The sequence below is a fragment of the Drosophila gunungcola genome, unplaced genomic scaffold (assembly GCF_025200985.1).
Source record: "Drosophila gunungcola strain Sukarami unplaced genomic scaffold, Dgunungcola_SK_2 000099F, whole genome shotgun sequence".
NCBI lineage: Eukaryota > Metazoa > Arthropoda > Insecta > Diptera > Drosophilidae > Drosophila > Drosophila gunungcola.
The window spans coordinates 49,976-75,672 of record NW_026453261.1 but is presented as its reverse complement, the minus strand read 5'-3'; the positions used below and the strand labels follow the sequence as shown (position 1 = coordinate 75,672).

The 25,697-nt window shown below is 42.7% G+C and overlaps 1 protein-coding gene and 1 long non-coding RNA gene across 2 annotated transcripts; one reads left to right on the top strand and one right to left on the bottom strand.

Moving 5' to 3' along the window:
* Positions 1-9,130: 9,130 nt before the first annotated feature.
* On the top strand, positions 9,131-10,102 carry LOC128265181 (uncharacterized). The gene is made up of 3 exons (XR_008268814.1): positions 9,131-9,678; positions 9,754-9,809; positions 9,868-10,102. It is a non-coding gene; the product is annotated as an uncharacterized LOC128265181 (long non-coding RNA).
* Positions 10,103-11,968: 1,866 nt separating this feature from the next.
* Positions 11,969-22,175, bottom strand: LOC128265180 (delta-sarcoglycan). The gene is made up of 6 exons (XM_053001034.1): positions 21,751-22,175; positions 17,591-18,172; positions 17,400-17,520; positions 15,842-16,103; positions 14,566-14,689; positions 11,969-14,465 (listed from the first exon to the last, which is right to left on the bottom strand). Exons 2-6 carry the CDS (start codon positions 18,104-18,106, stop codon positions 14,277-14,279), a joined length of 1,212 nt encoding a protein of 403 aa, XP_052856994.1. The 5' UTR covers positions 18,107-18,172; positions 21,751-22,175; the 3' UTR covers positions 11,969-14,276.
* Between the last annotated feature and the right edge of the window lie 3,522 nt (positions 22,176-25,697).

Genomic DNA, 25,697 nt, shown 5'->3' with positions numbered 1-25,697 from the left:
AGCACCGAGCTGCAAGGGTATATAATCTTCGGCTTGCCGAAGTTAGCTTCTTCTCTTGTTTCATTTATATTTTAATATTCCGAATGTTTCAATGGGAGCTGAGTGATATAGTTGTCCGATTTTAATCTTAATTAAACGGTAGTGTCCGATTTTAATCCTAATTAAACGGTAGTTCTAACACAATATATATCGCAGAACTAAAAAAAAATTATGAAACAGCAAAGTTCCTTTGGGAGGTATATGATATAGTCTTCCGATCCGGCTTGTTCCGACTTATTTACTGATATATACTGAGAAAGAAAATATTTGGGAAAGTTTCATGCATGTAGAAAAAGTGTTATTTTACCTTAGATGTCGTTCTACTGCGCCACAGTGCTTCGGTTGGTCTGCTCCTAATAAAATGGTATCATTTAATTCTTCAGCAGACTTTGTTATAGGTCCTTAATATTCAGCGGCCACCTGACTGACGAGTTGCTGACAGTGCCGAGTCTCCGGATGTAATTATGCAGCTCTGGTTTGGCTCATAACAAGAGCCCAACAACAACAGCAGGGGTAATAATAATAAAATCCTTTCACTTTCAGTTGCGCTAACCGAGCCAAGCCAAACTGAGCAGCCTCAGCGATTATTGCGCATTATACTAATCAAGGTGGTTAGCGAAATGAAAAGGTGGATGAAGGGTGGGTGGACTGGTTGGTGCGACCGGGCTTGAGTTAAACTAATCCGCTTCAAGGACTTGGGCTTTCGTGCTGCTGCTCCCCGTCGGAGCAGCATTATGTCGTAATCATTAAGCCGAACAGCAGGTGATGCACACCTGCGGTACCAGCTGCCTGGCAAACACCCCACCCCCCCCCACCTTCATGCCAGCCGCTATCGCGAAATTGTTATTTAAACCAGCTTGCGGGCTTTTCCCGCACGCTCTGGTGGCATTGGCAGCGGGTCCTGTGGAAGCATTTGCCCTGTCCTATCCTTTTCTCGCCCTGCGTATTCTTTTAATTCTCTTATGACTGCCCCGCCTCTTTCCCGCTCGGTGTCGCTGGCGACGGAAGCGGAAAGCGCTGAAATGCGCGCTAAAAATTTCAAAATAATGAATGCCTCGTTCCCGACCCCGATTCCGACCCCACCCATTATAGTGCTCTATACCAGGTTTTGGCTTGTTCGCCAACAGTAGGCTTGGATGGCCACAAAACAGGTCTCAGCCTGTGCGCGGCCCACTTTACGACTTATTGTCCTCCATTCTCGCGGCTGCTGCTTATGTTACTGTTTGTGCAATGCGATGCAGCGTCGCGTATGATTTTGATTAAGCGCCGCCTGCTAGCAGTCCTTGCACCTTAGATTTACCTGTTTTCACCTTCCAATTCCATTCGCAGGTGCTCCTTCCAGAGCTGAAGGCCCGGTAAATGCGATATTAAAAAGACGCAAAGGCGGTTTTGAAGGAAATGCGAGGAAAACTGCTCAAGCGAACTCTGGCATGCCCAGTATGCGTATGTGATTGTGGCTATGGGTGGGCTTTGTCGTGCGGCCCTATTGCTATGCTCTTAGCAGATGATTTGCCTCTGCTCACAGCTGCGACTGGACGGTGTCCAACGACTTTCCGCTTCAGCAAACTCAATGGGATAGCTCATGAAAAGATATGTTGTCAGATGCGGCAAGGATCCAAAGCAGCAAATGAAATGGCGAACAACGCCTTAACCGGTGTAGCTTTTACTCCCATTAACTAAGGGGATCACGTGCTAATCCTTTTAGTCGCCCAAATGCTCAGCAGTTAATAATTTGTCAATATTCAAATAATCGAACAGTCAATGTGTTAATGGATAGTGCGTGGGCATGTGTCTGCTCATTGGTGCACCCGTGTTACCTGAACGTGGACGAGTGGGCGGGTCGGACCACGGTAATACAGTCGAGCAATCCTTGTCAATCATTTAACTAAATATTTAAGCACTTTGCCTCTTCGGCAAATTCAATTTTGTGTGCAGGCTGCCACTTTCATTGCGGCCCACCTTGTGATAAACAAACCACAAATGCGGTACACACGCGCGCCATATTGAAGTCCGGCTCGATGGCAATGCCGATGCTTAACCAACCGCTAACCACCCATAACCCATTGCCCACACCCTCTTCTACATGTCAGCCCATCATCCGGCTGTTCTTATGTGCCCACGCACAGCACACAGAGAGTGGTAAACATGTACACACGCCGATACACACATCGCCACCAACAACCAGTCAATGTCATATTTGCGAAAGTGCAATAAATTTCATATGAAGTTCGTAATCGATTTTGACTTATTGAAACATTATGATTGAAAGACATTTATGAGTGTACGAAAAGGTCTCCGGAGGGTCAATGTCAACAGAAACGTTGACAGCCATCAAAAATAGCGGTATGGCAAGGCTGTAGGCGAAGTTGCTGGGCGTACAGGACGGGACGGTACACAACAAATTCAACCGGGTGGACAAAGTTGGGCTTGTGAAGAAATCACACAATCAGCAGTTATTAGGGCTACCTCGGAAGTTATAAGACAGGCTGGCGGCAGTAAAAATAACGTAAAACAAGAAAAGCAGCATTCTTTCGGCAAGCCGAAGTTTACATACCCTTGCAAGTCAAATACTGTAAAATAAAATATATTTCGATTTTTATGTTCTTTTGTTTAAAAACCCTGAATCGATGTCGCCTTTCTGCTGAATTTTTCGATCGTTTCTATGTCAGCTAATGCTATCGTTTAATGAAACTAAAACCTCAATTCTGAACTAGGAAACCATTACTATAACTTGAACATATTCGAATTTATTAAAAAAATAGCGAAGTTTATTTTCCAATTGTTTCTTGGGAAGTATATGATCCGATCCGATTTGGACCGTTCCGACTTATATACTACCTACAATTGAAAGAAGACCATCCATATTTCATCCACATAGCTTTAAAACTCATGCTGACCAGAAAAATTAATACTTTATATGGTTGAAAATCTCTCCTTCACTGCGTTGCAAACTTTTGACTGAAATTATAATACCTTCTGCAAGGAAATATAAATGGAACGCAGTTGGGATGTCTGTCCCTGAGACTTGGCGGTAAGTGACTAAGCTCGCAGGATATCCTGCGCTGTCGAACGGAAATCGAAATAAGCCAAACCTAACACCACTGTCTACGGTCTCCGTAGACCGGGTGGCGTTGTATGCGTATTGAGCTGTGAACGGGCTAAAGAAATTGCCAACAAATCTTTCAAGACAAAACAAAAAGGAAGGCGGAGAGGGAGACTAGGGCAATCATCGGGAAATCAAATTGGGATGTAAACACGTAGATAATATGCTCATACGTTTCAATATACGCACACCGTTCTCGGCATCGTGGAGCCCAACTCCGGAGTCCGGATTCCGGCCCCCGGCCCTGGGCCCTGGGCCCCTTTACTCCAGCGTGATCTAGCTCAAGTAAGTGGCTGTCTGTCGATGGGCGACCTTTGGCTGCTCGGTGTTCGATTGTGACTGTGACCCAGTACCCAGTCCTGCTGCCGCTGCCAACATCATTATTATATTCCTTCAGCGTGCTGTCAAGCTCTTTTTCTTCCGTTTTGTTTGCGTGTTTCCGAGCTGTACGGCTTAGATTGCTAGGTCTGGATTCGATTGGCATTTGTGTTTCTGTTTTGTGTTGTTTGTCTTCCTCGTGTTGTCTTGTTTGTGGGTTCTAAAAATTGGACACTTAAATGCTCTGCTCGCATGGCCCTTGTATATTCACCCTCATGTTTGCTAACCAACTGACATTTTTATTCGCTGTCAATTGATACAACAAGCTGTTGGTCGAACGGATACGACTTGGGTTGGGGAAGTCAAGTCGATTTCTAACATCTCATGTGATCCAAGACCGCAACCTTTTTGGTCTTAATCCTCAGTCAGAAGAAACCACGTCGTGATGCCAAGGAACAGACAGAGCAAACGGGGGGACTAGTTAGCGATTAATTGTTGCAATTGGCCACCGATTTAATTTGCAATAAAATTATATTGAAATATGCATAAATTGTATCGGTTAACGGAAATTATTTATTTATGGTCAACATATGCAAATAAACAGACATTTTTGCCTGTAAATTCGTTTGGCAAATAAGCATCGACATCCTTAACAAAAGCAAAACATAGCGTACTACAACACAATGACAGCATCGACAATGGTATGCCATGGAAAAACCAATTTATTCTCCACATAAAACAAGTTTGAAACATCTGCATGTGTGTTTGTTGGAATCCCAAGCTCTTCCCGATATGTTCTTAATGTTACCTTGTTTTGATTTTGACCAGCCAGGTAATTTATTCAGGGCCTAAAATAACTTCTAACTGTGATGTCGATGTGACAAAAATAATGTCGAAAAGCACCGTTAGTAGCGGTTAAAAAACTTTAACTGGACCTTCCTCTTGATTGAATGAATATAGGACATTTCTCTTTCGATGGGATTTTTGTTTTGTCCAAAATAGCAAAACTGGCAAATGGAAACTCTCTAAACGATAAACAGTCATCCGTAAAAGGGGAATAGGATGTGGAAGCACGCATAGACCAAATCCTTGAACGTATAATTTACAAAGTAAATTTTAATTAAAAATCCTCATGCAATCCTTAGCTATTTTAATTGAAGCTAAATGACGTCACAGCATATTTTCCGACTGTCGGTTATCCAAGGAAATGGTTGGGAGAACGGGCAGCGGGGGGACGGTAATTAAGCGTGCCAGCGAACTTGACTTGGAATCGGAGATAACGCGCCCAAGCCACGCTAAAGAGTTCATAAAAAGAAACGCGCCAAAGTGGGTCGAGGAAGAAGGATCATTGTTGGGATAGCCGGGCGCTAGCGGAGAAGCATTTGCGGAGTGCTATCCTCACTCAGGCTGTGGCAGTCAAGCGGCGAGAGGAGCAGAGGGATGAAACAACTTTGCACGCTTTGTGCGAATTCTTGAAAAACAAATTAAACGCATTTTAAGACTTGACGGCGACCCGACAGCCACGTCATTATGCCTCATTGCGTCCCATCTCAAAAATGAGTCAAGTTGTCATCGACCAATGGCGGATGCTCCTTCCACTGATGATAAGACGGTGATGAAAGAGTTAATCAAACGCTAAAATAGAGCGACTTGGAGACAAAGCATCTGCAGCTGAAGCTCAAAATTTACCCGATGACCTGCTTGCTAGCCATCTCTTTCCCAGCGATGTTATGTAATTGCAAATTTTGCCGTAACATTGGACACAATTATGTTATCTAGCTCACCCATAAGCATTGCTCATGTCCCTTATCACGTCCCCAGCGCCCGGCGAACGAAAGTCCCCAGTCCAGAATACTGTGTTTAGTGAAGCGTACAGCTCCTGCGTTCGATAAGATCAGCTTTATGAAACTTCTGACCGACGTGTTGGTCACTGTTAACGTTTGCGTGGTAAATAATTTGCCATTTGCCAGTGCTAATGCGAGGGGCAAAGGAAAAATTATAGCGCAGTGCGTAAGCTGATTAGCCAGCCCGTTACGGCGAACTTATGGGTTTGCTACACTAATGACAGCAAGTTTTATGTTTTCAATTAAGTGATAACAGCTCCGCACCACGCCCAGCTGTAGGTTTCCGAAGCACACAACCTGGGGCAAGTCAACCAAATTGGTTGGCATTGTTACCGGGTTAGGGCAAACAAAGCGCTTTATTCTATTCTTGATGTGATTCTTTCTTCGCCTCAAGCGGGCGTATACTTAATGCCGCTGAAACGGTTAGAGCATTAAGTATACGACTAGCGTAACGCGGTGCAATTGCGATTGCAGCTGATGCCCACCTTTCCTCCCACAAGTCACCCATGAACGAACGCAACGCCTGTCGACTGTTTATGGGACTGGCGGCTGCTTTGTTTAAACTTGTGTGCACGAAACTTTAAAAACAACAATAACAACGATAGGAGCAGCAATGCCAAAATGCCATCATTACCAAGCGACAAAAGTTTGTCCTTTTGCCGGCGCAAGCTCGCCCTTTCCTGCTCCTCCTCGCTGTGCCAGAAACAGCCGCAGTAACGACGCCTGCACCATTCCATCCATATAAAGTGCTCCTTGACTCGTTCGTGTAGGCAAATGAAGTGAACGGTTTGGTTTCTGCGTCTGCTTCTGCCACTGCCATTGCCACAGCCACAGCTAAAAAATGAAATACGTAATAAAGGGGAAAAGAAAACAAACGGTCTTACTGCCGGAGAACAACAAACAAAAGGCGGGCACCCGCACACCGCTACAATGGCCCAGGAAAGTTTTCACCCACCGAAAGCCACGACGACGGCGAAGACTGTGCCGCTGACAATAGAAATGCGTTCGGAAAAGTTTATTTTATTTTGTTTTATACTATTTCTGTGCTATTTTGGGGCGACGCACGAGTTTTTCATTTGATTTCCGCTTGCCACACTTTTTGTGACCTCCTCTCCGCCCCAGGTCAGAAACAGAAACAGAGCCAGTACCAGTTCAGATTCTGATTCTGATTCGGGAACAGAGTCGCCAGGCTCGGTCATCGAGCTAAAGAGCGTATGTTCGCTTACAAAAGGATTATGTTGGGTCTGAACACACAGCGACAAACTGGAGCCCCACCCCCTCTATTGACTTCCATTTGCAGACTCCCTTTCCGCAGGGAGTAGTTTGAGGTAAATGGAGGAATGGCTTTATTTGGGCCTTAGTAATGATATGATGGCGATATGGTAAACCCGTTTTCTACCGCCCCAGCAGGCCTTCATAACACGAATTTTTGTTGCTTTTCTACACTGTGCACGATTGCAGCTTACTGTCTGCAAAAGTGGTCTCTGCATAGAAAAAAATGTATTTAATAACTCATAGCTAAAAATCAGAGATCATACACAAATAAATTCTTTTTAAAAAGTAACAGCTAATTTGGAGCACATGCCCATATTAAAACAAACAAGGAGATTATAACATCTCTCAGATGGTAAATATGGCAAACCGATAAAAATGTTTCTTCAAATGCTAGCCACGCCGCCTTAACAAAGTTTATCTAAATATAAAAGTTTTAATATTATAACATTTTTTTCCAACACTTTAAAGCATACTTTTCAAAAACGGTCCACCAGTTTTTTTTGTAACATTTTTAATATATAGCCCTTGAGATTCATTAATGTATAACCCATATGCGTAAGAAATCGTTTTCAAAAGTTATTAAGCAACAAAAACGGCTACTTTTCTCAATTCAGAGCAGCTAAAGATGCCTGGACATGAAATGTATCCAAAAGGAATGTATCATTAATTTGGTGGGGAAAATAATATAAACAAGAAAGGAAGCAAAGTTCGGCAAGCCGATGTCCCTATACCCTTGCAACTATTGCAAAAATTAAATATTCTTAAAAACATTAAAATTATCATTTACTTGCGAATATATTTAAAAACATTGAAGCCATGATGATTTGCAGCTCAACTATTCGATAGTTCCTATGGCAGCTATTTTAAGATCGGACTATCTTTGCTGATTTTCAGTATAATATATATAGTGGCCAGAATATGTTTAAAAACATTGAAGCCATGATGATTTGCAGCTCAACTATTCGATAGTTCCTATGGCAGCTATTTTAAGATCGGACTATCTTTGCTGATTTTCAGTATAATATATATAGTGGCCAGAATTATTGGCTTTTGATTATGATAAATTAGTCTTTTCTGAGCATAGTTTCCCTCTGCACCTTTAGTTAATCAGCTCTGGTATCTTTAATATAAGAAAATCACGTTTTTTACTATTTTGTTTGATTATACCTTCAAGAATTTTCAACCAATTTTAGTATGATTTTTGCAAATAAATTTGAATAAAATTACTAGCGTAATTCTGAACTATTAAACCATTATATTATCCAAATGAAATAAAAAAAAAATTAAAAATAAAAGTTTGACTTTTCCAAAATTTATTTTTTTGTAATGTTCTGATTCTTCCCATGGGAGCTATATGATATAGTCGTCCGATTTGAGCCAAATTTAAACAGCAATTCTAAATTAATAAACCATGACTATGTTTCGAAAAATTAAAAATTTTCATTAATTGCGTTTGCGTTGCAAACTTCTTAATGAAATTATAATAACTGAATAATAATAGATGAAAGTTCTTCTAAACAGCTTTTTATTCCAAACAAAAGTGTTTCCGAGTGCACGGGTGGCGAATATAAAACTTTTGCAGAGTGAAGTTTGGTCTTGAAGCACAACTATATACATTTGTTAACTTTTTTTTTTGCATGACCAGTCACAATGTGAACGGGAAAAGTAACCCAAATTCAATTTAGCTAACTTTTTTGCGGTCTTTCGCTTTTGACATTCTGATGATTATTCTTGATCGTCTGCAAGTATGTGAGTGTGTTCAATTAAGTTAAAACAGCCGATAAATAAATCAGATTTGCTTCGTTAATGCTTAACACATAAATCTCCACTCTGTAGCGGCAATTAAATTTATCTTTAATTGGCACGTGCAGCCAGTTGGCCCATGAAAAGAGAGCAGTGACTCGGCTGGCTAGTCCAGCAAAATGGCAACTAGCTTCTTAAACTTTTCAAGCCTTATCGGCATATGAACTCGGTTCCTGCTGGGGGCCAGGGCTTGTTTTGGAACTGGGGCTTGAAATGGAAGTGGCGTCCAAGTCGCACCAGGCAGCGAGGTGCTCGGCACACCTGCCGCTTAACTCCTGAAAGGAACTTATGTTAACAACCCCATACACACATGGGTATACCTGACGGGGCTGCAAAAAAGGAGCAATGTAATTCGGATTTAATTGCCTCTTAACACGCACTCGCGCGGGCACGACCGGTAACAGCTCGTAAAAAACGCGCAAAGGGGCGAAAAAAGACAAACTCCTACCCCGGACAATGGGAAGCCGTACCAAAGATACTCTCTTCTTTTGGGGCGAAGAGAATTAAAGAACAAGTTCTTTAACGTTGACCGAATTAGGGTATCCCAGAAAATTATTTTCGGAGAAATCCGGTCGAAGGCATGTGTTTAAGCGAATGTTGCCTAGGAAAGGTCATGAAAAGGAAAACGTTTGGATATTGTGAATAAGTTAAAACAAGGGGAAACTATTAAGCACAAAGTGAGCAGCTTATAATTCAAATGCAATTATGAGGTTTGGTTTGATTTCGCCTTGAGAACATAGAACTCAGCTTGGCTTCATCGGTTATTACTAAAAAATTTTGTTGTTTTCATTTTGTTAACTTTTGCCGATAAGCTGCCAGCGCAAATGCGCAACATCTTTATAAGCGAATTGGTATCTCCGCTGCCAGCCCTCAACCCCAGATACGAATACATTTCAAATGCTTTGAATAACTTTTAAATTTGCTTAAACTGCCAAGCCCGCAACGCAATAAAAATAACACGAACAACATCAAAATCCCGCCGGATACACGTTCGAACTCACATATGCTAGTACAACCCAAAGGCTGAAATCGTAGTAAAAGAAGTGCTGAACTGTGCATAAAGCGCTGATAGACACGGAGATATGCGGCCACTGACGTTCATTACGACATAAATTCGTTTAGTTGCTTGGACCCGGGTCTGGCACCAAGGACGAGATAAGACGCAAATGCCAATGCCGACAGTGACTATTTCTTGGTCTCCATTTACAAGCTCCGCACGGCGCAAAGGGCCGTAAAGTAAGTGCGTCCTTGCCACAGGGATCCAAGAGATGAGAGTTGAGCACTCACTATATAGTCGTAAGTCTGCAAGTTGCAACTTTGTACATATGTTTTCATGCAAATAAATTAACCATGTACCCCGCCCGGCTGCAGTCTCCTCTGCCAGACAGCCACCTTGGGATGTGGCTGTGGCCCGGCAACCTGTGCAAGTATGTGTGTAATTTAATAAGTTAATAAATGAATGAGGCCACGGTACGTTGCTGCCAGGGAAGGATGACGCTGAAGATGCTCTTTAAAGATACTTGGGTGGAGCTGCACTGACTGAGTCGTGGAGACTGGCCTCCGAAGAGCAATACAACCCGTCAATATGTTAACCTCAGTTCCATATGTCGGTGTATGTGCAAGTTTGACCTGCTACACAAATTACCATCAGGGCAAGTCAGCAGCTGCCCGGCTGAACGATTCAGCCACTCGTGGCCACAAAGACTGGGTCAATGCCTAAATCGACCTTGCAAGAAGAGTGGCGGAAAAGGGGTGGGGGGGGCTTTCTGGGTGGCCTTGCCACGTACGTCCTTAACGATTAAAACATTACACAGTTTTGCCTAATTGCCGATTTAAACGTCAGTTACGGCATGCACCCAAAGATCCATACACCTATACAACCACACCCATCCACACTCACCCTAAAAACGTGCACACATGCCGACTTAAGTCCCGCAACGCTTCGCTGTCAACACCGTTGTATGTACAATGACTTTAGGGTTTTGTAAACAAATAAAACAATTAAATTGGTTCCACTCTTCAGCCAAATCCTATTAACTGCAACCTAAAAGAAACTCCCTCTCACGCGTTTAAGTGTAAGTTTATACATAGCTCTTACCTGAGTGTGCGTCTCTGCCACTTTCATGCATACTTAATTTGTCAGCTTGGCACAGGCTTACACCCATTTTATAATACGTTAACTAACTAACTGTTGCGTCTCCCTCACCCCCTCCCCCACGGGAAGAACACGTCCTTGGGGGAGGCAGTAAGCTTCCTTTCTGCCGTTGACGGCCGATGAGGACGTGGGTGACGGAAGGTGGATGGGTTCGTGCAACGGTGGCCTGCAGAATTTATAGTCACTCACATATGGGGCCGCAAGGTGTTTTCATTTAAATTTTATAACGACTTAAGACAGGTCGAAGCACCACCACTTTAGCAGTTGAGTTTGCATTGTAATTTAAACTATGTATGTGCTCAAGGCTGTAACGCACATGTGGGAAGGGGCGCAACGCAACTCTAGTGTCAAAATGGAAGGCTCGCGAAAGCTGCTTCCTAGCTAACAGTTTGTAAGTGTGGTAATTACAAAATTTTATGTGATTACTGCTTGTACACACACACATACCCACGTGTGAGGACCGTATTACGAAAAGAACGAAAGCGTTAGCAAACCGCGCCAATGAGGAGGGAAAAGTACAAAAGCGCCTATTAGAATATTAATAGAATACTAAATAAAACGTCAGGTATGCCATCGCCTCCCTCCATACCCACTGCATTGTCCAAACTCCAGATACCTGCTTGTCGGATAGGATGAATCTGCCGCAGAGCGGACAAAATGGGGAGCTCGGTGACTAAACTTGAACCCATCCCATCACAATGCACCGCAGGCCAATTTAAAGGGTTCAGCTGGCGTATTCAATCTGTTGGCTGCTGAGCAGGCCATAAATGATGCATGAGCAATTGACGATGGCAAGTCCATTGAGGCAAAGGCCAACGATGCGTCTGCACTTGGATCCAGTCCGTGAAGTTGCGGCTACAGAAGCTTTTAAATTGAATTGGCAAGCGCGCGAGGTAACTTTCACTGCTCACAAAGCTTCCTGGCAGCGCTTGGCAAGCTCGTTTTCAGCTCAAAGCAGTCCTTGGATGAAAGAATAACTCAATTTAGCCGCCCGAGGAGTCATCGTGTGCCGTCGTACGTTTGGTCGGAAACTCCCACAACGACGACTACCACGACCGTAAGGACGAAGACAAAACCACGACCTCATCACTTGTCCCGGCTGGCCATGCAGGGCCTATGTCTGAGTCCGCGTTTGCGATGCCGTTGAAGTCCCGTCATCGTCACACAGCCATCGTCGGCGTCGCTTAGACGCACCCACAAAACACTTCAAACGTTCTACGGTTCAATTTAAGTGGTGCTAGAAGGCGTTAACCAACGAGCACTCGGCTTGAGTCCTCGTTTGAGCGCTTTGCTGTAAAAAGTGCGCACAATCCTAGCCGTCGAATTAAAAATCCGTATGTCCAACCAATTGCAGGGACAGAAGTTGTTGTTTTTCCGCTTTTAGAACTCCATATCCTGGCATTTGTTTTCAGAATTTTCTTTTTTAAAAAACATTAATTGTTTAATTGTTGTTTACGCATGTATTTATCTTTCTGTACTTTCAGTATTACAATATATGATATATAAAGATTTCGTACCTCCACTCCACACTTTATACATAAACTTTATATTTCCTATCCGTCCTTAAAAAAATTAACAACAAATTAATATTATTGCCTTTTTCAAAGCATTTGCTATTTACTAACATAGATACAGATACAAATACATTTGATTATTTATATATATTTATTTATTCAAGTTTGAAAACGCTGATACATTAATATTAATATATACGTATCAGTGCTCCCGCACTTGAAAAATCCAACGACAATTTCATATTCAACTGTATTAATATATGTATTTATATCCATATCCATGTTCAAACTCATTTACTCATATTTATTTTTTTGTGCATAATTATACAGGTATTCGTATTTGTTTTCATATGTGTACCTGTAATGGTACATAGGTATACGATTAGATATAAATAGCTCTTATGATTCATTGGATGATATTTCATTGTCTTCGTATTGTGCCTAATGCCAGCATGATGCATCTGATCATAATTATCATACAAACATTTTCTAAATAATAATAGTCGTTGCAAGATTATCTACATGAATACAGTTAGGATTACGGCCGAGTCAATTTGTATTTCAGTATGATGCACAGTTTATGTACAATATCTTTGGACTGCTTTGTGTAAATGGTTCTGTGTTTATGTTAATCAATCATAGTCCTCCATGGTTAAAGTTTTTGGTTTGATAAAAAGGAGGATTATTAAAAATAAAAACTATGCGAATATACATTAGACAGATATATAATATAGTCAACTCAAGAGGTGGATTCGAATTAATGTGCAACCATCATATAAGACATAAAAAAAACACATTTGCAATATCTTTGGACTGCTTTGTGTAAATGGTTCTGGGTTTTTGTTAATCAATCATAATCCTCCATGGTTAAAGTTTTTGATTTGATAAAAAGGAGGATTATTAAAAATAAAAACTATGCGAATATACATAAGACAGATATATAATATAGTCAACTCAAGAGGTGGATTTGAATTAATGTGCAACCATCATATAAGAAATAAAAAAAAAACATTTGCATATTTCATTAAAAATTTAACACGATCGTTTCCTCTTGCATCTATAGAATATATTCGTCTGATCACAAAGACTTTTTAACAAAATCGGTGTAGACGTAATAAACGATTTGATATATTTCGTGTTAAAGGTTTTTGCATTACGCTAGTAAAATGCATACGGCCAGTATGACACAAATATAACAGCTATAAGAATTAGTCATTCGATTTTCGTCCAAAAGGTATAGGTCCGGAAATGGAATAAAAAACAAAACATTAGACAAAAAGCTGAGTTTTCAAAACTAGATCTTCGTAAAATGTAACTGCAAAAGTTAAGCCTTTAGATTTTAAGCAGATCTAGCAATAGGTATGACAGCAGAAAGTCGACTAGGCTGATTAAGAATATGAATTATGAAAAAAGTAAAATATGGAAAATGAAAAGTGACCACCGCGCTGCAAACTTTTGACGAAAATAATAATACCCTCCGCAAGGGTATGCAAACTGCGCATATTTGGAAATATTTTAACTGATATATGTGACGACTTATGTTTGGAAAAAATTTGGAGCGATTTCTAACATAAAAAAAAATTTGTATTCTGAACCGATCCTTTAAAACCGATCCCAATTGGGTAGGCACACATTCACAGGGGTAAATACAGTAAACCTGGGAGTCTATACCATTTTATTTTAAAGGATTTTACGTCGCAATAACGACAATGTTAATATATTTATTACGAGACTGCCCTTTGGTGGTAGCCTATGCTTGATTATAAATTTATTATTTTCTGTAATGTATACTCCGTCAATATTTACTTTCTTGATATAGTATGTATCTATATAGGACATGCCTATGCCTCTGAATTGCCATCTGTACTAGTATACACAACATCCAAATGTCTAAGAAGCTCTTGATTTTGTTCTTTAAATTTCGGTATAAACGATTATGGATGCAGATATACGCGTATGCATGATTAATCATATTTTTTTAAGTTTTTTCTACTAGTTAGGTATACCACTCTATGTTACAGTTAGCATATGAATAATTTAACATGATTTCTGTGCATACAGCTAAAGTTATGGTAATGAGCAGTGAGCGATCTGTCCTCTTCATTGCCTTGAACCGCATACTTGTATACTGGTTGTCCGGTAGCCTACTCTGTATCCAAACCGCCTTCATTTCGGGCATCGCTATTGAACGTGGACGTGGACTGCCAGCGCGTGCTGTCTTGCAATCATCTGCAGACGGTAGAGTCATCGCCCGCACATATCGAATGCGACGCTGCCAAAAAAAGCTTGCCGTTCGAGCACGCGCAGAGTTGGAAGACTCGGTGCATATGGTCCCGACTCTGGGCGTTGCCCAGGATGGGAGGCTGGGCCGTTCGCAGGTTGGGCATAAGTATCTTCGAGGATTCCAAACGCAGCTGCATCGATAAAAGCACATAAAAGGGCAAGTGATTTTGAAGTAAGCCCTTTGCTGTGCCTACTACTACACCAATTTGCCTTTCAAAAAATCATACTTACGCTCCCATCGAGGGCTCGGAACTTGACGTCTTCCAGGGCCACAACTTCTATTCCTCCTGCCCGGGATTGCAAGTTGATGTCCTTGGCCGCCGTCATCTCCAATTGGCGAGTGGGGGATTCGAGTCTGTAATTAAATCAGGACACAAGCTTTGCGACGCCGCCTTACTAAGTTAATGGGAACAGCGTTTGCCCAGTCCCAGAGGAGTCAGCAGGAGGTGGATGACCAGAGTCTCAGAGATTGAACATGGTTACGAAGCCGTTTTCCCCGATCGTCAGCCTAATGAAACGGAAAGTCACTCAATTGCGTGGGTGTCGCCAATGGACCGCTGAATAATGCCCAAAGAACAATTCAAATTTAAATTAAATTGCTGATATGACTACGCGTTGGCATCGCCGACCAGCTCGTTAACTGAAATATCCGAGTGTGTATCTGGTGCCAGACAATTTGTAATTTTCATGAACCAACAGGCAGTTATCACCAAATTTGTCAATGAAAATGTTATTACAAGCCGCCGATCCTGTTAATGGTTTATGCGTACACACGCGCTCACACGTACAGATGGGCGATGGATGGGCCTTTGCGCATAATGCAATGACTGCCTCCCAATCCCAGTCAAAGCCCCAATCTCAGTCCGATTCCCGTCCGGCGTTAGTCAAACGGGAAAAAGGTCTGGCCCCTTTAGCGCTTTTTAATTCACTGCCATCGCTTGTGTACATTCTGACAAATGTGTATAAATATTTGCACTTCCCAAGCCCGCGCTCAGTGAGCTGAATACCGACACCTTATGAAAAGGTTGGTGGGTGTTGATGGCGATGCAGGTAAGGGTGCAGTGCACCACCAGGCCACCACCTGTCCCACACTTGACTGTTGTTTGTGGGCGATGTGGAAGACTGTCGGTAGTCTGACTGTTGTTTTGAATACCGCAAAGGTTACGTTGACAGAGGCGCACGAACGCAACTGAGTGTTTGCTTTTAATTTTTTATTTCTCAGATTTCCCCAACCGAAGAACGACTAATATGCGACCACAGTATACCATGCCCGTCGCTGCTCTGCTACGAATTCCTGGTAATTTATTGCATTCATTGAATTTCAACACCGGACTGCGAGTGGCTGCAGTAGATTGGCTTTCGATTTCATTTACTTTAATTGGTCATGGACTTGGCACTGGCATGTTTTCCGTTCCTTGCCTCTTCAACGGTAGATCGTTTGGGCCAAATCGCAGTCCTCGGTTTTCAGGGTCTGGACCTCTGGCTATGGACGTGGCTCTGCACTTACCTCAACTCCCGACCTGGCTCGGCGCGCACATGCGGCGTCTGCACGGACTCCCGAAATACGGCGCCACCTTCGCCGTCGATCCGCAGGGCGTGCGCTCCGATTGTGACTTCATTTCGGTTTACGGAAAAAAGGCTGCGACCGTTGGTGTCGTTTATGCGAAATCCCGCAGACAGGCACTCGAACTTATCGTGTCCCAGAAATAAATGATTCTCAATCATACCATTCGGGTCACGTGTATTGATTGAAAAATTACGTGATGATTCTGTTGATGATGGCGACGATGGGCCGTGGAGTCGCACGAAAGTCGGAGAAATGGAAACGGAAGAAGAGATGCGACATAAATGAGATAGATATTTACGGAGGATTGTTTTATAGAGGTAAGGGTAAGGGAAAATTAATCCAAATGATAGTATAACAAATGCGGATAATTTCAGCAGTAATTGCAATATAAATTAGTAAACACACACCGCCAAGCAGTCGCCACACACGATTATGCAGATAGAAGTGGGTTCCTCTTAAAGATAGGACATAACAAGACGGCGGAAACGAAAATCAAACCTTTGGCTCCTCTCTCCGCTATTGTCTCAGCCCAGTGCACCGCGCCGCGGACGAAACCATCGCTCTTGGCTATCAACTATCAACCATCGCTGTCACCTGGTTGGGCTGTCCTCCGCCATGACCCTCCACCGACTCACCCTCTCGGTCAGGATCCGTCGCCCATCGCACCAACTTCTCCGTCACACTCACGGTCCCAGCTTCCGCGCGTGTTTCTGTGGCTGCTTATCGCTGCGGGAAATGCTCTGCTTCTTGCGGTGCTGTTCCTGCTTTCCTTTTTGATAGTATTTTCCTGGCGACAATGGACGAAGGTTCCTTGGAAATCGCATCAGTCTTCTTTGGTCGTGGTTTCATATGGTTTATCTGTAATTGTACATCTTGGTTGCTGTTCAATCGGCTGCCGTTTTAGATGGAGGAGCAGCCGCCCCGATCTCATTTGCCGACGCTTTGCGCCTCTGTTTTCCTGCTCGCCTTCGTGGCCAAAATGTATGATATCTGTTGATTTATGTCTTGACTTGCAACGGCACACATTTGTCGTTGTCCATCGCCGTCCCTAAACACCTGCCTGTGCACCGACCATCTATGAATTTGTAAGCTCAGTACACATGCCCTTAAGCACAAGTCAACAAATGAGTCTGCTAACGCTTTTTAGAGGCTGCGTAAAAGCGGCCAGCCATTCAGCCAGTCATCGGAGGCAGCGCACGGCGACGTCCATGACTTTAACATTTGCAGAGGAGGTTCAACAGTGGTAATGTCGTTTGGTTAATGTCCCTCAAACCTGAAATGCTGAGCTCCGGCGTGACCACGATTAAACCAACCAAATGTAGAATGTGGGAACGTGAATGGTAAAAATTTATGATATGCAATACTCGCGGGCGTCGCACTGAGTAGACCCCATGGTGGGGATAGTAAGGGAAGGCGCAATGCTGAATGGGGTGGTGGCTGCCTGTATGACGGTGTTTGTTCGCAACTAATCGCCCTCGGTAACGCATTTCACACTCACCTATCGAGATGGGTTGACCGTGACGCGAACGGATTGTCGATGCGCGCAGCATGTCCATAATTATTGCTTGTCCCGACAACTGTATGCCACCGGGTACGATTTTAAGCTGACCCATGCCCTCCTAAAAGCGGTAAGCGAATAGTTAGTGGGGTCAATCTGGGACGGGGGGACGGAGTATATGACGCAATTACCGTGGAGAACTCCATCACTTTGAGAATCCAGAGGGTAAGCACGAGGTTTGTGATAATAAGCAGCATTAGCAGCAATAGCAGAGTGTACAGGCACTTCTTTCGCCATCCAATGAGGCCTAAATAAATCTCGATCCCCCCGACAAATCCGTCTACGTTGGAGCCCCCAGGTGCGGCGCTGCGACCCCCTCTGTCGTTTCGCCCATGAATTTGGCCGTGGCTGACCGTTGCCTTGACCGTCGTCGCTGTCACAGTCGTCATGGTACCTCCTCCCTTAGCCGAGGATAGGGCATTTGGAGCGCCACAGCCGCTTGCGGAGCCACTGCTACCGTTTCCGTTGCCGCTTGCTCCGCCGGTGCTGCTGGCTGTCATTGGGCCAGAACGGTGGCTGGTTTTAGGGGGTCGCTTGGCCGTAGTACCAACCGTTAATCGGTGTCTGCTGTTCTCAGCGGAGCTGGCTTGCAGTGGCCGCGAGGTTGGCCCGAAGTCACTGATCTCACTACTGTCAGCAGCCAACATTGCTCATCTACTGCACTGCAGCTAGTAGCTGCATGAGGCGTTCATGATTGTCTGGTTTTCTTTATTCTGCAAAGAAACCAATTGTAACAAAATTCGTAGTTTCAATAAAGGTGCAGTGAATAATTTTGAGAGCCACTTTCGACCCTCGTATTGTGTGTGCCAAATTGAGCTGATGTCCCTATGTATTTGGGAGCCTTCGCATGGGTAACCATAAGTCTGGCCAGCAATAGTTAAGTGTTGCCGCTCCTTTATGGAGTCCTCGTTTGTCGGAACGAACTGCAACATTTAAATATGCTGCATTTAAATATGCAGTAGGCTGCTGCAGTTACCCTTCATTAATAGCATCACGCATCCATCTTCGCCTCACCTCCACCTGCAGCTTCAGCTCCGGTTGCAACTGTTACTACAAATGCACCAATTGATGACTTTAGTGACGTCAGCTTTTGACGACTTCACACGTGGAGTCATTCAATTATGCATGCCTGCAGCTACATTTACGAAATGCTGGGGAATATGTGTGCTGCGTGGGCGAATTTACATGCAACAGCTATGAAACTGACGACAGGGTGGGTTCGGAGTATTTATTAAAGCATACTTCCAAAGGAAAAAATAATAAATAAAATAAAAAGTTGTAAATGAATATATTATAGACTTTTTGCTCATGATACTTATAAATAAATAAATAGGTAGTTCTAGAGTAGCAAAATAATTATTTTCCAGCCAATCTGATGTTAAAGATAATTGGTAAATGTGATTGTTTCGTGTTGCCTTTGCTACTTTAAAGGGTTAAGTAGAATACCAAATGAAAAGGTAATGGTAAAGTAAATTCGGGTTCTCCGACTGACCAGGTCGATCAACAATGCTCGCGAGTTCTGAACCGTGTCTCTAATTAAGATTTATGGCGTCCATCGCGACACGTCGCTTCTTAATTATCTCGAAAACCAACGGCTTGAACAGTTTGATACATTTTGTGTGCGCTCAACAAAAATGTATAAATAAATGAATAGATATTTTTGGTTCAGTATCTTACTATACCCTGGCAGAGGAAAGCATAATTTTGTGAAAAGTTTGCAATGCAGTAAAGGAGACATTTACGACCCGGCGAGTCGATCTAGCCATGTTCGCTCTTTTATCTATACTATACCTCACATGTTGCTGAAAATCGACATAACTTGGTTTTTTTAAAACACATCGGATCTTACATTTTTTCGATATCTTCTTTTCTTGTGTTTACTACAAAATTGTGTGTGGTACGCCTTGGTACGAATTATGTATTAGTCCAACTTTTTTTCAAAGTCTATTTCGATGTTCGAATGTTGAATGTTAGAATGTAGAACAGTTTTTACATGTGTTGTGAGTAATTGCCCGTAAGTATTTATTAAGATCTATTCTGTTCTGGTCACCTCACCTCTTGCCTTTTGCTCGTGAGCATACATACACACTCCCAAAGTGCTCTCCGTCTTCTCCGTCAGCACGGACCGAATTTTGTTTATTTTTATCATAATATTTATACAGTCTGCGTCGGTAATTACTTCAATTGTTTACGTTCCATCTCAGTGCATTCTAAGTGGCGAGGAGCATAGAACAAAAAACTGAGAACAGGGAAGGGTTCTCAGTGAATAATTTAGGCAATTTATGTTAAGGGATTGTAATTTGCACAAGAGCGGTCAATTTCGAAAAAAAACAAAACAAATTTGAGGTGCATTTGCCGACTTTTTTCCACACCAAATCCGTAGGGCAGCTGTTGGGCAACACCAAAAGCCCCCAGCGGCAGTTAGCGGAGGGGAGGGTGGGCGGTAGTATTTGTCAGTTAAATGGAATTAATTTAAACTGCAAACTACAAAGCGCACGGAAAAGCAAAAGGGAATATTTGGGGTTTTCGACTAAATGTAAAAAAGAGAAGGATTAACACAGCCGTAGAGGCATTAAATGTTTTCAATCCTGCCCCAACATCTTAGTAAATAGCAAAGTCCCAGCAGATAAGCAGTTATCGGTAAAAACTTACACAGTCTGATATATATATATATTTTTTTTTTGGAAACGCTTTTAGTGCAGACCCACCGCCGTACAAATCAGGGAAGAGAGCAGCAGATGTAGCCATTTTCAACCAGCCTCTCCCCAACAATCTGAAAATTCGGCCAGTTTCCAAGAATCTCTGAGAACCGTTCAAGGAAGCTGAAGGTGATTTAGTGTCTGCAGACAGACGGTGAGCGAAAGCACGCACCATATGACGCCGGGATCGGGAGTCGACGGGTAGAAACGTAGTGAAATATCAACCCCGCTGGGCACAAGCAGCACGTTCCGCACGTTATAGTAAAGTTGCCCATACAGTTGCCGCTCACTTAATTTTGCTATTGCTGCCCCACGTTTTTATTACGACTTCTGTTACATCCATGCATATGTTGGCTGCAGATTTTCCGTTTACATTGTGTGATGTTCATGGTAAATTACTGCCTTCGCCGTGCGTATGCCGGATGTGTTCAGGAGCACGTAAGTTTTGCGGACGTTCGTTTAACTCGGTATAAGGATCAACCCAACCGATCGTGGTTGATATGGCCCAACTGGCAACTGGCCTCCTGCTGCCCATGGACATCTCACGCTCATTGCGCATTCGTGAATAATAGTTTTCTGCCGTAAGTAGTTTAAAGCGGAATGGGCTTATGTCAAGGCAGGCACTGACCGATTTCGCAACCGCAGTTGCAAAAACACAGACGGAGGTGGATCGGATGCCAAGAATAGAATCAGGTGCCCATCTAGACGGCGCTCTTGATTTCACCCATTTATAGAAATGAACTCGTAAACCGAAAGTATTGCATTGTCTTGCTATTAAGCTATCAACGAAGACAGACACACGACGGAAGCAGACACGGGCGTAGACATGGCCGAAGACCCATATGTATATGTGGTTTGGGCCAAATGGGTTTTGTTACCAACTAGCAACGTGGGGTTGAGCAGGCTGTGCTGCGGCACGTTCCTGGCAAGGGACTCGGACCCGGACCTAAATCCTCGTTCTGCACACTGAGTTGTAGTCCCAGTCGAAGTCGTGGCTTGGCATAACACTTCTCCTTCCAACTCAAACACAGCAGTTCCATATTTTGCAACAATTTCATGTTGTGTTTTGTGCGAAAGGTTGTAGTTGCCACATTTAATGGCGTTTCGTCCGCTTTGGCAACAGCAGCGGCTACGCCAGCAGACAACACTTGTTGTCTTTTCATTGCTGTACTCGTATGGATATTGTTATGTCCTTGTTGCCGCCTGTAGGACATTTTTATTCCAATCATGCGTATGTGGCGTAAGGCAGTAATTCTTAACTTTTTGCAATCATGTGGGAACAAACTAATACAAGCCTTTCAAACGGCTTGTAATTGGCACTGCTCCAGATCTTTTTGGGCCATACGTGAAAAAAATTACCAAAAAGGCAGTATTTGAGTTTGAAACGTTATCTTTGTGTTCCGAACGTGACACCAAGGCGAGCGGTGCCACTTGATCTTCATGGTGTACTTGATCGCATTTCACACAAAAAAAATGGATACCACTTATTTAAATCAAATGGATAAAGACGTAGCTGCATTTTGCTGGTGACTTTAATCTTTTAATGGAACATCGATGCAAGAGCTAATCATAATCAAGACCCATATACGTACTGTTACACTCGAATGCCTTTATCGCAAACTTTAAAGGGATTTTTAACTAATTTCACTTGAAGCCTTGACAAAATACAATTAAAATGAAATTCGCAGCTATTGGTCTCTTGGCCTTATTACGAAACACTTAAATTTGAGACCGATCGAGGCGACGCGTTGACCTTCACAAGTTTAGTCTCCAGACATAAACAAAAGTTGCAGAACTCAAAAAGCACAGCACGTAGCAATGAACAAAACACATACAAAAAACACTCAAACATAATTTTTAAAACCGCTTGAATTTTGAAATCTGTCTTTGATTTAACGCTGAAGGAGCGCTGCCGTATGCGCGCACGAGAACCGTACTCGTACACGCCAGCACAACAACTAACGGCAGAATCACTAGCCGCAATATCAGCCATTTCATCCGAGGCACGGCGCAGCTAGTCGCTGAGGCGGTTTCGTATCCGCAAAGCTTTTGCCGAACGGTGCTTCCGACCAGTTTTCACTCAAACATCGGTTGGCTGAAGCTGGTTCCCCAGTCCCTACCGTTGAATCGTCCATGCTCGGCACTTCTCGAGTGGATACCGAGTGGCACGGCCCTCGGAAAAGGCGAGTTGTTTACCTTTTGGCCGAAGCGAGCAACATGTGGCTTGCAGTAGCCACGTGTTGCTGCTTCTTTACTGTCGGCCCTGCCCTTCGATTCACTCTGGGTTGACTCTAAAATATACGAAATTTGATCAACTAGGTGGTCTTTTCTATTTTCGTTCGAAATCGCATTCGGGTCGACTCCAAGTGATCAAAGTTTTGACAGAGTCTGTAAATTAATTTTGTGTTCTGAAGCATGCGTCTCTTCTAATAAGCCGAAAATTGTATTAACACCGAATAAAAAAATGTTTAAGCGTCGTAGATGGCAGTGCACGTGGTGACGAAAAGCACCGGAAGAGTGTCTGAAGCCGCCTTCTATATATTTTATGAAAAGTGTAAATATACTGTGAATTGAAACGTATTGTTTTAACTAAAAGGTGTACATGCAAAGGCTCTAAAAAAATCAACTGCTTGAGAAAAAAAGTTGAATTGGGATATATATTTATTAAAAAAATAATAAAGGAAGCAAACATCGGCAAGCCGATGTTTATATACCCTTGCAGCTATTTCAAAAATTAAATATTCTTGAAAACATTACAAGTATCATTTACTTGCGTATATGGTTAAAAACATTGAAGATATGATGATTTGCAGTTATTCGATAGTTCCTATGGCAGGTATATGATATCGTTTTCCAATTTTAATTAAATTAAAAGCGTAATTCTGAACTGTAAATTTATTAATAAGACAAAAAGAATATTTAACCATTACTATATGTCGAAGAACTAAAAAAAATTAAAAAACAGCATAGTAATAATTTTTATACCCTTGCAGAGGGTATTAAATTTCAGTCAGAAGTTTGCAACGCAGTGAAGGAGACGTTTCCGACCCTATATAGTATATATATTCTTGACCAGCATCACTAGGCGAGTCGATCTAGCCAAGTCCGTCCGTCGGTCCGTCTGTCCGTCCGTTTCTACGCAAACTAGTCCCTCAGTTTTAAAGCCATCTGCATGAAACTCTTCCAAAAGTTGTCTTTCGGACGGACGGACAGACGGACATGGCTAGATCGACTCTTATAGTGATGCTGATCAAGAATATACATATATACTTTATAGGGCGGAAATGTCTCATTCACTGTGATGCAATATTTTGGCTGAAATTATAATACCCTCTGCAAGGGTATAAAAATTTTAAAAATGTAACTTTTTTATTTTTAATTTTTTTTTTAGTTATTTTTGACTTATTAATAACTTGACAGTTCAGAATTACGCTTTTAATTTTATTAAATCGAAAAATAATATCATATAGCTGCCATAGGAACTATCAAATAATTGAGCTGCAAATCATCATAGCTTCAATGTTTTTAAACATATGCGCAAGTAAATCATAATTTTATTGTTTTCAAGAATATTTAATTTTTGCAATAGCTGCAAGAGCATATGGACTTCGGCTTGCCGAAATTTGCTTCCTTTTTTTTTTTAATTTTTTTTCCGATTGTTCCTATATACATATATATTCATATTCATCCGGTTCGGTCCGACATAAATACTAAAATATTTTTTTTTGTAAAGTTTCACGCAGCTTTAAAATTGAGGGACTAGTTTTCGTAGATACGGACAAACGGACAAATATTATGTTGAATCATTGAGGCAGTATTCAAAATACTTATTTTAATACTACCACTTTTATTCTGATTGTGGCAAATGGTCTTGTCTTTGCCTAAAGTGGAACTATCCTATCCCCCATCTAGGGAGTTTCATCCCTTTGCTTTTCCCGAACAAACGGAATTAAAATATTAAAACCATGTTCATCGTTGGCCAAAGTTCATATATCTTGAGCTTTCATTAGAAGCACGCTTGTAGGACGGGGTAACTGCTGCCTGACAAACAAGCTTGCGTTCTCGCTTGCTTTTGCCTGCCAACATAATTCCGTATACACACACGCACAACGCCTCGGGTCCAGGTCCTGCTGATTGTCCCTGCTGCTCGCCCGTTGAGATGGACCCGGAAAAGGATGTGGGATGGGCCGGGTCGGTTCAGATCAGATGCGGAACACGGCTGGGCGGGACTTTGGTCTACGATTTTCCCAGGAGATCTGGCTCAGGGCGATCAAGTCAAGGAATAAGTGCGGTCCTTGTTTAGGGCTGCCTTACCGTTGCACTTGCATACGCAGCAGCAACAAAAGACAATAGAGTGTTAGAATGTGAAAAAAAACCACCCCGTTGTGTATTGTTAAAACACTATTTTCAGCGGCTCGGCTGGAAGTGGGCGTGTGTGCCCAAAAAACCTTTGTAGCGCTTCACACACTCGAACAAATCTGAAAGGGAGTGTCCCGGGGACCTGGCTAAAACTTAAGTAGGTATGCCCGTCCCAATACAGCCACATCCCCAACCAACACACAGGTTCCGCACATATATACTGTGCTCCGGACTCAGGACTCCCTAACCAGGCTCGGTTTTTGGTCCTAGCTTTGGATGGTCGAAACAGATGTCGTCCTCATAGTTTTCGCCTGTCCCTTTATGCATTAATAATATCTTAACTTGTTTTCAACTGGATTGGCTCTTTTATTTGGCAGCAGCATGGTCGTGCTGGAAAAATAATGAGCCTTTGCTTTTTCATAAGTAGTAAGGGCGTTCTGTGAGCCTCCCAAGAAGATTTAATTTAAATCTAGGAGGCAACACAAAAGACACTTTTCCTCAAAGCTAATTAAAATTCAGCTGCTACCGACTGAGAGTTTGGATAAAACCACAGCTCACGTATTTAATTCTAAAAGATATAATGAGCAATCTAGCCAGTTGATTTGGCAGTTAGGAAAGCTATCCGGACTGGTGGTCACGATGTTCGCTCGAGCCTTCATGTCATTGACAATTTATACACATTCAAAGCAAAAAGTCGTGCGTCACTTGTGTCTAGGTGGGTACAAATGTATGTGGGTTGTGTGTGTTCACCTGGACTACGGACTGGCGAAAGCGTCCGGATACACGATGTTGCGACCGGCGTGGTTCCAAGTTGTGCAAACAATCATAAATAAAGCAAGCAATCAAACATGCTGCTGTTCTCTGATTACCCTAATTTGTATGCCACAATTTGACACATGACAATTGACACTTAGTTACAATGGGTGCCAACAACAAGAGCAACATCAAGCACTGCAGCCGCACATCGCACATATTTGGCAATCATTTATTTTAGAGCCGATTGAATTTTAAGTAGTCAAACATGCATATGACATAAGTACGTAGCCACACGCACAGCCCTACGCATGACATGTAGCTATGTGTTTGCGCACACATTCACATCTCACTGCATGCGCCCTGTCGATAATAGGATCCTCGTACCGCGGAATCCGTACTTCGGCCCCAGGACCCTTCTGGACTG